The sequence below is a fragment of the Euprymna scolopes genome, chromosome 2, assembly GCF_053919585.1.
Source record: "Euprymna scolopes isolate OS-2025 chromosome 2, ASM5391958v1, whole genome shotgun sequence".
Classification (NCBI taxonomy): Eukaryota; Metazoa; Mollusca; class Cephalopoda; order Sepiida; family Sepiolidae; genus Euprymna; species Euprymna scolopes.
This window is the reverse complement of record NC_136483.1, coordinates 143533945-143545958: the sequence shown is the minus strand read 5'-3', so window position 1 is coordinate 143545958 and position 12014 is coordinate 143533945. Positions and strand designations below refer to the sequence as shown.

The 12014-nt window shown below is 37.0% G+C and overlaps 1 protein-coding gene across 4 annotated transcripts in view; it reads left to right on the top strand.

Annotated features, from left to right (window-relative positions):
• Window positions 1–12014, top strand: part of LOC145296964 (uncharacterized) — a 176846-nt gene that overhangs the window by 97308 nt on the left and 67524 nt on the right. For all 4 annotated transcript variants that reach the window (XM_080143196.1, XM_080143200.1, XM_080143202.1 and 1 more), the window contains exon 2: window positions 1743–2172. In XM_080143196.1, the coding sequence (XP_079999322.1) occupies window positions 1743–2172 (430 nt within the window). The remainder of the gene's footprint in view (window positions 1–1742; window positions 2173–12014) is intronic.

Genomic DNA, 12014 nt, shown 5'->3' with positions numbered 1-12014 from the left:
AGTTAAAAGTAAAACACAAACAGCTCAATCTCCTAAATTTATTTCAAATTGAAAGGGCTTTATCAAATGAGAAGAGCTAATCAGTTTCATGTCTGACTTCTCTTCAGTTTTCTTATTTTGGCTTTTAGTCTTCACATTCCATGAGATGTTTCTGACAAAGGGGGAAGAACTGCTATTTTTTATCCCAGTCAGACACTAAACCTAGCTCTTGTTTGATAAAGCCCTTTTTTGGTTGAAATAAATTTGAGATGGAGCTGAGTGTTGTGTTATTCTTTTAACTTGTATATTAACACGGCACAATCACGTTGACACACTGGTTCTCATCAGATCACCAAAGTTAAACAGCATTCAGCTTGGCTAGTATCAGATGGATGACAATTTGAGAATTCTAGGCATTGTATGTGCTCTCTGCTTGTCTCGGCATTCTTTCCAGTCGTCCTGAACCTCCACTTGCCACAGGTATTTATTTAACAATGTAAACTCAGAGATTGCACAACTCTTGCCACAAAAATTTCACGTGCAAGACTGAAAGAAACCACCAATATATTAATCTAATGTTATCATCGGATGAATAAAGGTCTTTGGAGACAATTTAGTAAACTCAACCCCAGCTTTAAATGTATCATAAATATTAAAGCAAACAAATAAAAATGATACAGTATAATCACGTGGACACACCAGTTCTCGTCAGATCACCGAAGTTAAGCAATGTTGAGCCTGGTCAGTACTAAAATTAGTGTCCATTTGAGAATTCTAGGTGCTGTATGTGCTCTCCGCTTATCTCAGTATTGTTTTTAGTCGGTCTTATACCTCCCCTTACCACTGGACCCAAGCAGTGTCGATTCAGGAGAGATGTGGTTGGAGATTGCACAATCCTTGCCTCACAAATACACATGCAGTTACCTTTACAGGGATGTCTGTTGTCTCTTGAGACTGAACGGAGACGTTGAAATAAAAATGAACATCTGTTAAGATAACATTTTAACTAATCTATTCACATTTGTTTGCATATATTTTAAGATGGCTACAAATAGATTTTATTGATTAATTGGTGACACCTGCTTGATGAAATGACGCATTCTTTGATGAGAAAACACGACAGGTAAAAATCATTCAAAAAACGACGTTAAATAATACATTTATAGTTCCAGGTGAGCATTGTCTGAAGATAGCGGTTTCAATCTTACCCAAGCAGGCCAGAGGATTAGTTGGCCAAAGTGGGGTGAGACAACAACTATGGAAGTCAGTAATTACTGGGGGATAAGTTAGAATACTCAGCATTCCTATCATATCGTGGTTAATCCCCTGAGGAAGGCCAGAGGATGAGTTGGCTAAAACCTGGTGAAACAAAAACAACTATGAAGTTGTGGATAACAGTCCACAAAAAGAATGAATGCACTCCACAGCCCTGTTCTAACAAGTTTCTTTCAAAAGAATGTTTATGGTAATGTTTATCTTGGGATCATTTAGATTTTCAAATACACAGCTTCAGTAGTAGATCCAAGCTGCATGCTTGCCAGGCCTTTTGTAGGTATCACCTTGATTTTGATTTGAGTGTTGAATTTCAAGCTTGAATTCTTTGAGGCAAATATTTGGTATTTTTACCGTTTTTTTTTTTTTATTTTTTTTTTTTTTATGAAACCTGTGGTTCTAGATTTGAATCCCATAGTGTATATAAAATATTATTTTTATTTATTTTTTTTTCTTTCTCCTTAAAACTTTCCTCTTATCTTCCATTGCAGGTTGTCCCCGGAACCAAATATGGGGAAAGAGCTTAAACCGGAGGAGATAAGTGTTGCCAAGCCCCGCAGCAGCAGCTCCAAAGTATTCCTGTCCACGAACCGTGATTCTTCAGACCAGGGCGTCTCTGCCCACTACATTGAAGGAGATTTTGATTCGGCTGAAGAAGCCATGGAGGAATTGGAAATTAGTGGCCAGAGTTGCAAGGCATCTACACGGACACCAAGCCCACATTCTATCGGAAGTGGGTCATATCGCTCAGCCAGCCAGAGCTCTCTTGATTCTTCAGAGTCTCACAAAGCAGACCTTGCATATCATCATCATCATCATCATACCGATGAGGAAGCAATGCCAAATGATTACCCAATGGATTATCCGATACAAGTGCCTATCATTGGATACGAGACCATGGAACAACGAGCAAGATTTACAGTATGTATTTTCTTTGTATTAGAACTGGCTGAAGTATGTGTTTTATGCAAATTAAAAGGTGGCTTATTATCAAAAGGATTGACCATTTGGATATTAGGGGCTACCATACATTTTGTAGCTTTACAATATGTAGTTTTCTTTGTTTTTTTCTTGTTTTTTTTTGTTTTTTTTAAATTTTTTTTTTGTTTTTATCAGAACTAGCTGAAATACATATTTTATCTCTACAATTATATAAATGCAACTGTGTGTGGCCGTGAGTTTGTTCCTTATAGACTCTGGAATGGCTGAACAGATTTTATTTAAAATTTACAAAACTTTAGTGTAAGTCTGGGAGGGATCTTAGTTAAGTTTTGCCTCAGAATATCCCCGATATTTACCGATAATCGGTAAAGCCATTTTTTTTCTATGTCGTCGCTTAGCAACAATAATAGAACGGGGTCGTGAAAATTATACTCAGGGTAAGTTGATAACGTGTTTTTTGCATGATGTGGTCTGTAGGTTCAAAACCCGCATGTAAATTTCTTTTTTTTTTTTTTTTTTTTTTTTTTTTTTTTTTATTTTGTTAACTGGAAAGAAGTTTATATAAAATAATTTTATAAAAGAAACAGTAGGTTCTCTAGAGTACAATGTAGAATAACATATTTTTCGACTAAGTTACTGCATGGAGGCATGTGAAGATTCCTACCAGGCGATTCCACGGATTTCGATGACAATAAAAATATAAGTGTGTGAAATATTCATTGATCATCATTCAATCCCGGGCAACGTCTGGTCTCCCTGCTAGTGCAGAATAAAAGGTAGCTTATTATTTTAAAGGATTGACCACACTTGGATATATTAGGTGCTACCATACATTTTATAGCTTTGGATAAACATTTATGAAAATCAAACTCTTTTAATTACAGAAGGTTCAAATATATTTTAATCAGGTATGTTTACACTACAACAAGAAACATGTTCTTAGTATTTCTTCCATTATTAAACCTGGTGCTACCAGCTTAGACTGTCTGGAGATATTGGTTTTCTAACATAAATGCACCAAACATTGGTGTTATTGTTATTTTTTCCTTGGCAAAACTCAATCATGTTCTGCAAAACTAAAAACCAAAACCAAAATCTTTCTCTACGAGATAGCCAAACTAAACATCACAAATAAAAATTTGAAGATATAGATAACTTGAAGCATGAAATTTTTTGTCCAAAATTATTAGATTCGGCGTTTAATTAACCCCCAAAATATGCCATAAATCAAAACGACCAAACCAAACAAACCTTTTTTTTTTTTTTTTTTTTTTTATATATCTTCATTTCCAACCGATACTCCAACCGAAAGATCTTTTTAGAATTCTAACTGTCCCTTTAAGCATAGTTGTTTGGATTTCACTTGCACTTGGTTCACCGGGTATTTTTGCTAGGTAGTTTTTTTTTTTTTTTAAATTCTTTTTCATGAGCTTGGTGGCTTCTATAATTATTAGAATGATTGAGATCTTGCTAAGATTCGAGTTTCTTTACATGTCATATATAAGACCTTGCTATTTTATTTTCTTCTCTCTCTCGACTCTGTTTAAGCCAGCACCGTTAGGGAGATCGACTTCTAATAGGGTTGCTGCTGGTCCTTTATTTATTTATTTATTTTTTGTCTGATTCATCTTAAGAATATAGCACTAGTGATTTTATTTGGTTTTCTATCAAATTCTGTAGCTTGAAGGAAGAATATAAACTGTTTCTGCCTTCCTATTTTATCACCTGTTCATTATGCTTTTAGGTGTGGTAAAACTTCCATTTTTTTTTTTTTTTTTTTTTTTTTTTTTGTGTGTGTGTGTGTGTGTGTGTGGAATGATTATTTATTTAATATTGATCCTTACAGGTTTTTGATGGACATTGATTATGATAATTGATTAATTCATTCATTTTTTTTGTGAATTGGATAATTCTATTGTTTGGCATGATCTTTCTAGTTAGAAATCTTTCTAGAAAGACATTGGGTACTTTCAGTAGGGACCATGTGAAGGTTGCCAACGTCCTTAATGAAAGTGTTGTGGCACGAACTTGATCCCAACCTGGCACACCCAATCTGTCAGTTTGTATCATTAGTCACTTAGCCGTCATCACATCTCAATATTTAGTAGAAGCTATGAACAGTAGATTAAGGAAATTTCCTTAGCTAACTAGCAGGAACACCTGGTGTTGCCCAGTATTAAATAAGGAACTTTCATTCGTTGACATCTATGCTGATGACACGACCATCTACGGCAACATATCAAAGGCTGTAAATGACAAAGTTCTCTCTGATTCTCTCTCCTCTGATCTCGAGCGCGTGGTTCAGTGGGGGAAGACGTGGCTGGTTACCTTTTAATGCATCTAAAACCAAACTCCTATCCTTACATCATCAACGCTCTGATCCCCCATCTGGCATCAATTGTGATGGATGGCTCTCGTCTGGAAGAGGCCCCGTGTTTTGACAAGCTTCTGGGTTTGACCTTTACTCCTGATCTGAAATGGAACACGCACATCAAGTCTGTTGCCAAAGTCGCTGGAAAGATGGTGGGATCCTTCTACCGCTCCAGAAGATATCTCACTACTGATGCAATTCTCTATCTATATAAAAGCCAAGTACGTCCAAGGATGGAATACTGCTGCCATATCTGGGCAGGAGCTGCTAAAAACAGCCTATCCTGCCTTGACAGAGTACAAAATAGACTTCGTGGCTTAGTAGGGGATGCTCTTTTCTCTACCCTGCAACCTCTCTCCCACAGAAGAGACATTGCGAGCCTATCCTTGTTTTATCATTATTTCCATGGCAGGTGCTCGTCTGAACTCCAATCTCTGGTCCCCCCCTCGCCAATCTTTCACGAAAAACACCAGTCTAACTGAATCCACTGTGAAAAATTTCCCCCACTCTTTATCTGTGCCTAAATCAAAACGTGGATTCCATAAACAAAGCTTCTTTCTTAGAACTGCATGCCTGTGGAACTCTGTTCCGTCTGCCTGCTTCTCACCTGACTACAACTTGGATGTCTTCAAGTCCAACGTTAACAAATTCCTAATGAACCGCCCCCTTAAGTAAACACTTCATCTCCACACTAACGTACTGTACTTGCAGTAACCCTTATCCCTGAGTGGCTTCCGGGCCTTGATAAGTGGTGACCACCGTGTAAAAAAAAAAAAAAAAAGAAATGTATGGCTTATTGTGTCCAGTTTATAACTTCATATTACCTGTTACTATCTAAAAAAGTTGAGTTTTCTGTCGTACCTGCGTTGATGTTAAAAGCCTACTTTTTCTATTCAAAAATTATTAAAACGAACTCAATATACTCCTGGATACGCGAGCGACTAAATAAAGGTTAACTAATTTGTATATTTGAAAAACGAACTTTAATTAATTTTTTTTTTTTTTTTTAATGTTTTCTTATTGGATAATTGGTTTCATTTAACTTTTATGCTCAGTTCTTTTGATACATATTTTCTACATTATGCAGAATTGTGTAGCATTTAGGATGAAAATGTTCTAGCACATGAACATGATATATATATATAATCTTGGAACTGTAAGAAATTTCTTTCTCGCACAACTCCATTTCCTCCCTGATGAAGCAAATGAATTCCACAAACAAAAGCCATACCTTTAAACTCAATATTTATTCACAAGTAACAGCAATGAAAGTTCTTTGGTTCTGGTATAGTCCTTTTGCAAAATGGTGGCCCGACTTACTCCCATATGCATGGAGCCTTTAGTTTGAATTCCTATTGTCGGAATGTTAGTTCGTTGTTCCTTTGGAAGGATCCATGAATGCTCATGGTAAATTCGGTGGGAATGATGGCGCCTATAATTAGACATAATGTGAGCCCCACGGGACTCAAGATGAAATGAGAGAAGATCCAATATTTGGAAAATAAACATGCAGAACAGTTCTTGAATGTCATCATTGATTTGGATAGATGCAGCAATATAAGTTGTCTCTACTTGAAGAAATGTGCCCTTCCTTCACCTACAGTTCGGTGTTCATGAAGGAATAGTTTTGGCTCCCTCCAGAGGCAGCTGCTGTGGTTTGAGTCTATCCCATTGCCGAATTTCTCTTAGACTGAAAAATAAATAGCATGATATAAAAAGCGTGCCAAGTCAAATCACCTGACACATTCAAATTTAAACCAATCACAGACCAGCTACTAGAACTGTATGGCCGGCCTAAAGAAAGATGGTGGTTGTATATGTAATTTCTCATAGTACGTTAAGGTAAATGAACATGGGCGGCCTTCTAGTTTTCTACATTTTATACTAATCAATTTTTTTGAAGTGAGGATGAATGTTATACTCGGTAGTGCTTGTATGCAAGGGAGTAAAATTGAAATATCTCCCTTCAGAGAATATCAGTATTTCCCAGGAATGGCTCTGGACTCTTGTACACTCCTGCTCCAAATTCTGAACCTCTTATTAGCATTTCTATTTTTTAATTTATATAAACTTATGTGGAAATTCCGCAGCGGACTAATTCATATGTAATATATTGATGTTGGCATTCTGTAGATGTTTAGAGTAAATGGAGATGCTCTGATATTATTGTAGCTTTTTTGTTAAAACTGCAAAAGTATTTATCTAAGCTAGCATGAACGCCTGGCAAAGCCTGGTCGTAAAGTATGCTTAAATATATTTTAATTCTTGCAGATTTCGTATATATTATTATAGAGTTGATGTTCTATCGATTTTTATATATTATAATGTTGCGATTTAAAAAAAATCGCAAAAATATATCCATATGATGTGGGTGCATTAGCTTGAAACGAAACCGAAATAAACTTATATATATATATATTCATAACTTGAGTTCTTTCAGCCATAACCAAAACTTATGAAGAATTCTTGATAAAATTATTTATAAAAAATATAGATGACTTAAGTGTCATCAGCTATAATCAAAACCGAAACCAAAACTTATGAAGAATTCTTGGTAAAATTATTTATTACAAGAAATAGAAGTATATAACAATTAAACAATCCGGATGTAAGCGTGACACAGAAAATAACACTTGCTATCATATTAATATATAGATTTCAAGTTATAAATAAAATAAAATGCATTTCCTCTTTATGGACGTCAAGCGTATATGCATACACTTAAATAATGTACTTTCATTGATCAAAATGAAATATACTTATCCAAGTATTTTGAGAATTGTAGTTTAAGAATACATTTTAGTATGGGGTTTACCTCTAAAATCTAATAGGATTTTATGCACTAACAGAAGTGTAGTTTTTGGGTCCCTAATATTATATAAAAGGAACTTCGTCTTTGTGCGAGTTCGTCCCCTATAGACTCTTAAATGGGTTGGCCTATTTTTATGAAACTTCACACAAATGTACTTTATGTATCTGGCAGTGTCCTTAGATAGGTTTTGTATCAAAATGTCTTCAATAAGTAATAAAAATCCAATGAAAAAAAATGGGCGATTTTGACTAAAATTAACGCCGTATACATCCTAACATCACAAGTGCATTTCAGAAGTTTTATTACCATATAAGCAAAATGTTCCGGTATATAATATCAAAAGTAGGTTCTGTAATATGACAGGGGTGAATTCAAAATGAATGCTTCTGTTTAAAGCACAATTGAACCATGATACTTGACTTTTGCATTTTAAACTTCAATTAGTCATTATCAATGCACAAGTAGAAAGGTATGGCATATAAAATCAACAGTAGGTTCTTAGATAAGGCATGCGCGCATTTGAAATGAATGTTTAGAGCACAATTTAAGCATAATACTTGACTTCTGCATTTTAAATTTTAATTCAAATTATTATATATAACAAATTTTATAAAATCAACACTAGATTTTCTACAGTGCAATCTAGACTACAATGTATTATGGACTAAGTCGCTGCAAGGAAGTATGTGAAGCTTCCTCCCAGTCCACCACGTTGGGTGCCCATTCACTTTAACTTTAGTTAGCTTTAAGATATCAAGGGAGCTAACGCATCCTGAAGCTTACACTTGATTCCATTATGATTTAAATTTATATCTGAGGGATCTTTTAAGATAGATGTTGTCCCCTGCATAGCTGCTATCTGTATTTCATTACAACTCGGTCTTCCAGAGGATTGCTTGTAAGTATTTCTGAAGATTCTTTTTAATTAGGTCAGTTGCTCCTATCGCAAACGGTATAATGTTGATTCCTTTCAAAAACCATGTCTTTTTTATTTGTGCGTGTTAAAATTACTACGACGCACTTTTTTTGTTTTTCAACTTCCTGTCCATTCAATAAATAAATAAATAAATGCGTCACTGAAAAATGAGTCAGATGACTGATTTTGTTTCACGACTCCATCTTTAATTGCTCAAGTAAATTTCACCAAATTATTTCAGTTAACTTAATCAAAAGAGGAGAGGAAAACAGAAAAAAATATAATAACCGCTACACAATATCCGCACGCAACAAACCAAAGAAATGTTGGAACTTGTTCAACATTCAGAATACCATGTTTGGCAAACGGGCAACGTTTGACCCTTTCCTGCAAAAAAAAAAAACAAAAAAAAAAACAAACTAAATAAATAAATAATGCGTTAGAATAGTTTTTCTGTAAAAACGGAAATTAACTAAAAAGTAAAGTACAACGATATACGAAACCAGCACACTATTCAGTAACATGAAATCTTTATTTTTACTTTTATTTATATTTGAATACATTGAAATTTGAAGAAATGCAAAGGTTGGGCGATTTATTTCTTGATTAAAGAGTAAAGTTTAAACTTTGTTTCAATTCAACTTTACACCATGAAAGTTTTTTTTTTTTTTTATATAGTTGTCTCTAGTTAGTGTTTAGTTATAGTTGTGATCTTAGACACCAAGGTCGGAAAGTGGGATAAAGAAGTCGATGTCCCAGAGGTAGGGGTACTCTGACCTGCAAAAAGTGCCTGGGCAGCCCCATCAGCATTCCTCGGTAAGGGCGCCTCAAGCGATTAGCAATAAGCTAACCCCTTATCACAGAGAAAAGGCAAAGCCTGGGTGGGTGAACCTCTTAGCACTGCACAGAACTAAACTCCCACCGCTAAATCAACAGGGACCAGATCATTACAGGAGTGATCTAGTCTCTGTTCACTTTGGTGCCAAGGATAAAAATCCCTAGTTGAGGATAGACCCACCATCGTTTTTATATACTACTTATGCAGTATCAGTCGCAAGGTTTTAAATAGAAACAATTACGTCACTCGCTAAGTAATTTTTACTGTAAAATCTGAAATAACTAATCCGGGTAAAGCTCACCAATAAAACAAATACGTAAGTTAAGTCTTGCTTAAATAACAAATACATAAGTAAAGTTTTACAATAGATAAATAAAAATACGCTAGATATATAGGAAAATTAAAGACTACTCGAGAAATCCGTTGTCGACATAAGGGAAATAACTCATTGAAAAAGAAGCAGTTATCCTTTTGGTTAGTACATCAAATGGTTGCAAAACAGCTCCCCCCCCCCCTCATCTCAATCTGATGAAATCTGAACTAGCTCATGGTAAAAAAATATATTTTTCTACATTTTTAGATATTCGTCTAGTGCATCGCTGATCAAGAAAATACCAACTTTGTGGGTGCTTTGTAGTTTAAGAATTTTAGCTAGATGCGCAGACAACTGCTCTTTGTATAATAGATTATTAGTTAAGATGTCTTAACTTAGCTGCCTCTTGTATGATCATAAAAATGAATTTGCATACGCAATTATTGAAGTAAGTCAGACACATAATTCACTTTTGTTATTTTAAATTAATGTTTTAAGTAATGACGTCTGTAAAGCAATAGCAAGCTGGCAGAGCCAACTGGTTAAATCTTAAACCTATGTTTGCTTGCTTAAGATTTTTTATATATATATATACTAAAATATACTATAGATTCAGATATCTATTTATGATTTAAAAACAAAACTCAATTTCTTATGTTCTCAATGCTCGTAATTTGCAATTAACTCACCGAGTGACTCCTCCATTACTTCCCTTGATCACTGTATGTTCTATTACGTTCTTTCTCTCTTCACTCACTCACCTCTTCCTTCTCACTCTCCACTCATTTTCACACTCTCTCTTAACTCTCTCTCTCTCCCACTCTTACTCTCTCTCTCTCTCTCTCTCCCACTCTTACTCTCCTCCACTCTTCCCTCTCTCTCTCTCTCTCTCTCTCTCCCACTCTTACTTTCTCTCTCTCCCACTCTTACTTCTCTCCTCTCCACCTCTTTCTCTCTCTCCCACTCTTACTTCTCTCTCTCTCCACTCTTACTTTCTCTCTCTCCCTCTCTTCTTCTCTCTTCTCCCTCTTCTCCCACTCTTACTTCTCTCTCTCCCACTCTTACTTCTCTCTCTCCCACTCTTACATTTCTCTCTCTCCCACTCTTACTTTCTCTCTCTCCCACTCTTACTTTCTCTCTCCCACTCTTACTTTCTCTTCTCTCTCCTTACTTTTCTCTCTTCTCCCACTCTTACTTTCTCTCTCCTCCCACTCTTACTTTCTCTCTCTCCCACTCTTACTTTCTCTCTCTCCCCACTCTTACTTTCTCTCTCTCCCACTCTTACTTTCTCTCTCTCCCACTCTTACTTTCTCTCTCTCCCACTCTTACTTTCTCTCTCTCCCACTCTTTACTTCTCTCTCTCTCCCACTCTTACTCTCTCTCTCCCACTCTTACTCTCTCTCTCCCACTCTTACTCTCTCTCTCCCCCATTACTCTCTCTCTCCCACTCTTACTCTCTCTCTCCCACTCTTACTCTCTCTCTCCCACTCTTACTCTCTCTCTCCCACTCTTACTCTCTCTCTCCCACTCTTACTCTCTCTCTCCCACTCTTTACTCCCCTCTCTCCCACTCTTACTTCTCTCCCACTCTTACTCTCTCCCCCACTCTTACTCTCTCTCCCTCCTCTTACTCTCTCTCCCACTCTTACCTCTCTCTCTCTCCTCTCTCCCACTCTTACTCTCTCTCTCCCACTCTTACTCTCTCTCTCCCACTCTTACTCTCTCTCTCCCACTCTTACTCTCTCTCTCCCACTCTTACTCTCTCTCCCACTCTTACTCTCTCTCCCACTCTTACTCTCTCTTACTCTTTACTCTCTTACTCTCTCTCTCACTCCCACTCTCTCTCTCCCACTCTCTCTCTCCCACTCTCTCTCTCTCTCTCCCACTCTCTCTCTCTCTCTCTCCCACTCTCTCTCTCTCTCTCCCACTCTCTCTCTCTCTCTCTCCCACTCTCTCTCTCTCCCACTCTCTCTCTCTCCCACTCTCCCTCTCTCTCCCTCTCTCCCCCCACTCTCTCTCTCTCCCACTCTCTCCTCCTCCCACTCTCTCCCTCTCTCCCACTCTCTCTCTCTCTCTCCCACTCTCTCTCTCTCTCTCCCACTCTCTCTCTCTCCACTCCTCTCTCTCTCTCTCCCACTCTCTCTCTCCCACTCTCTCTCTCTCTCTCCCACTCTCTCTCCCACTCTCTCTCTCTCTCTCCCACTCTCTCTCTCTCTCTCTCCCACTCTCTCTCTCTCTCTCTCTCCCACCCGCTCTCTCCCGCTCTCTCTCGCTCTCTCCCGCTCTCTCTCGCTCTCTCTCGCTCCTCCCGCTCTCTCCCGCTCTCTCTCACTCTCGCTCGCTCTCTCTCACTCTCGCTCGCTCTCTCACTCTCACACTTAACAGTTGAATTTAATAAAGAAAGGAAAGAATTAAACAATTGGAATAGTTCATTATAAACAAAAGATAATATCATAAGTTGTAATAGCTTTATAGCAGTTAATTTTGATGGACTATTTTCTGTTAAGTTTAATGTTTCTATGCAGAATGATCAATCTATTATCCAATGAAAACACTGTGCATGGATGTACTT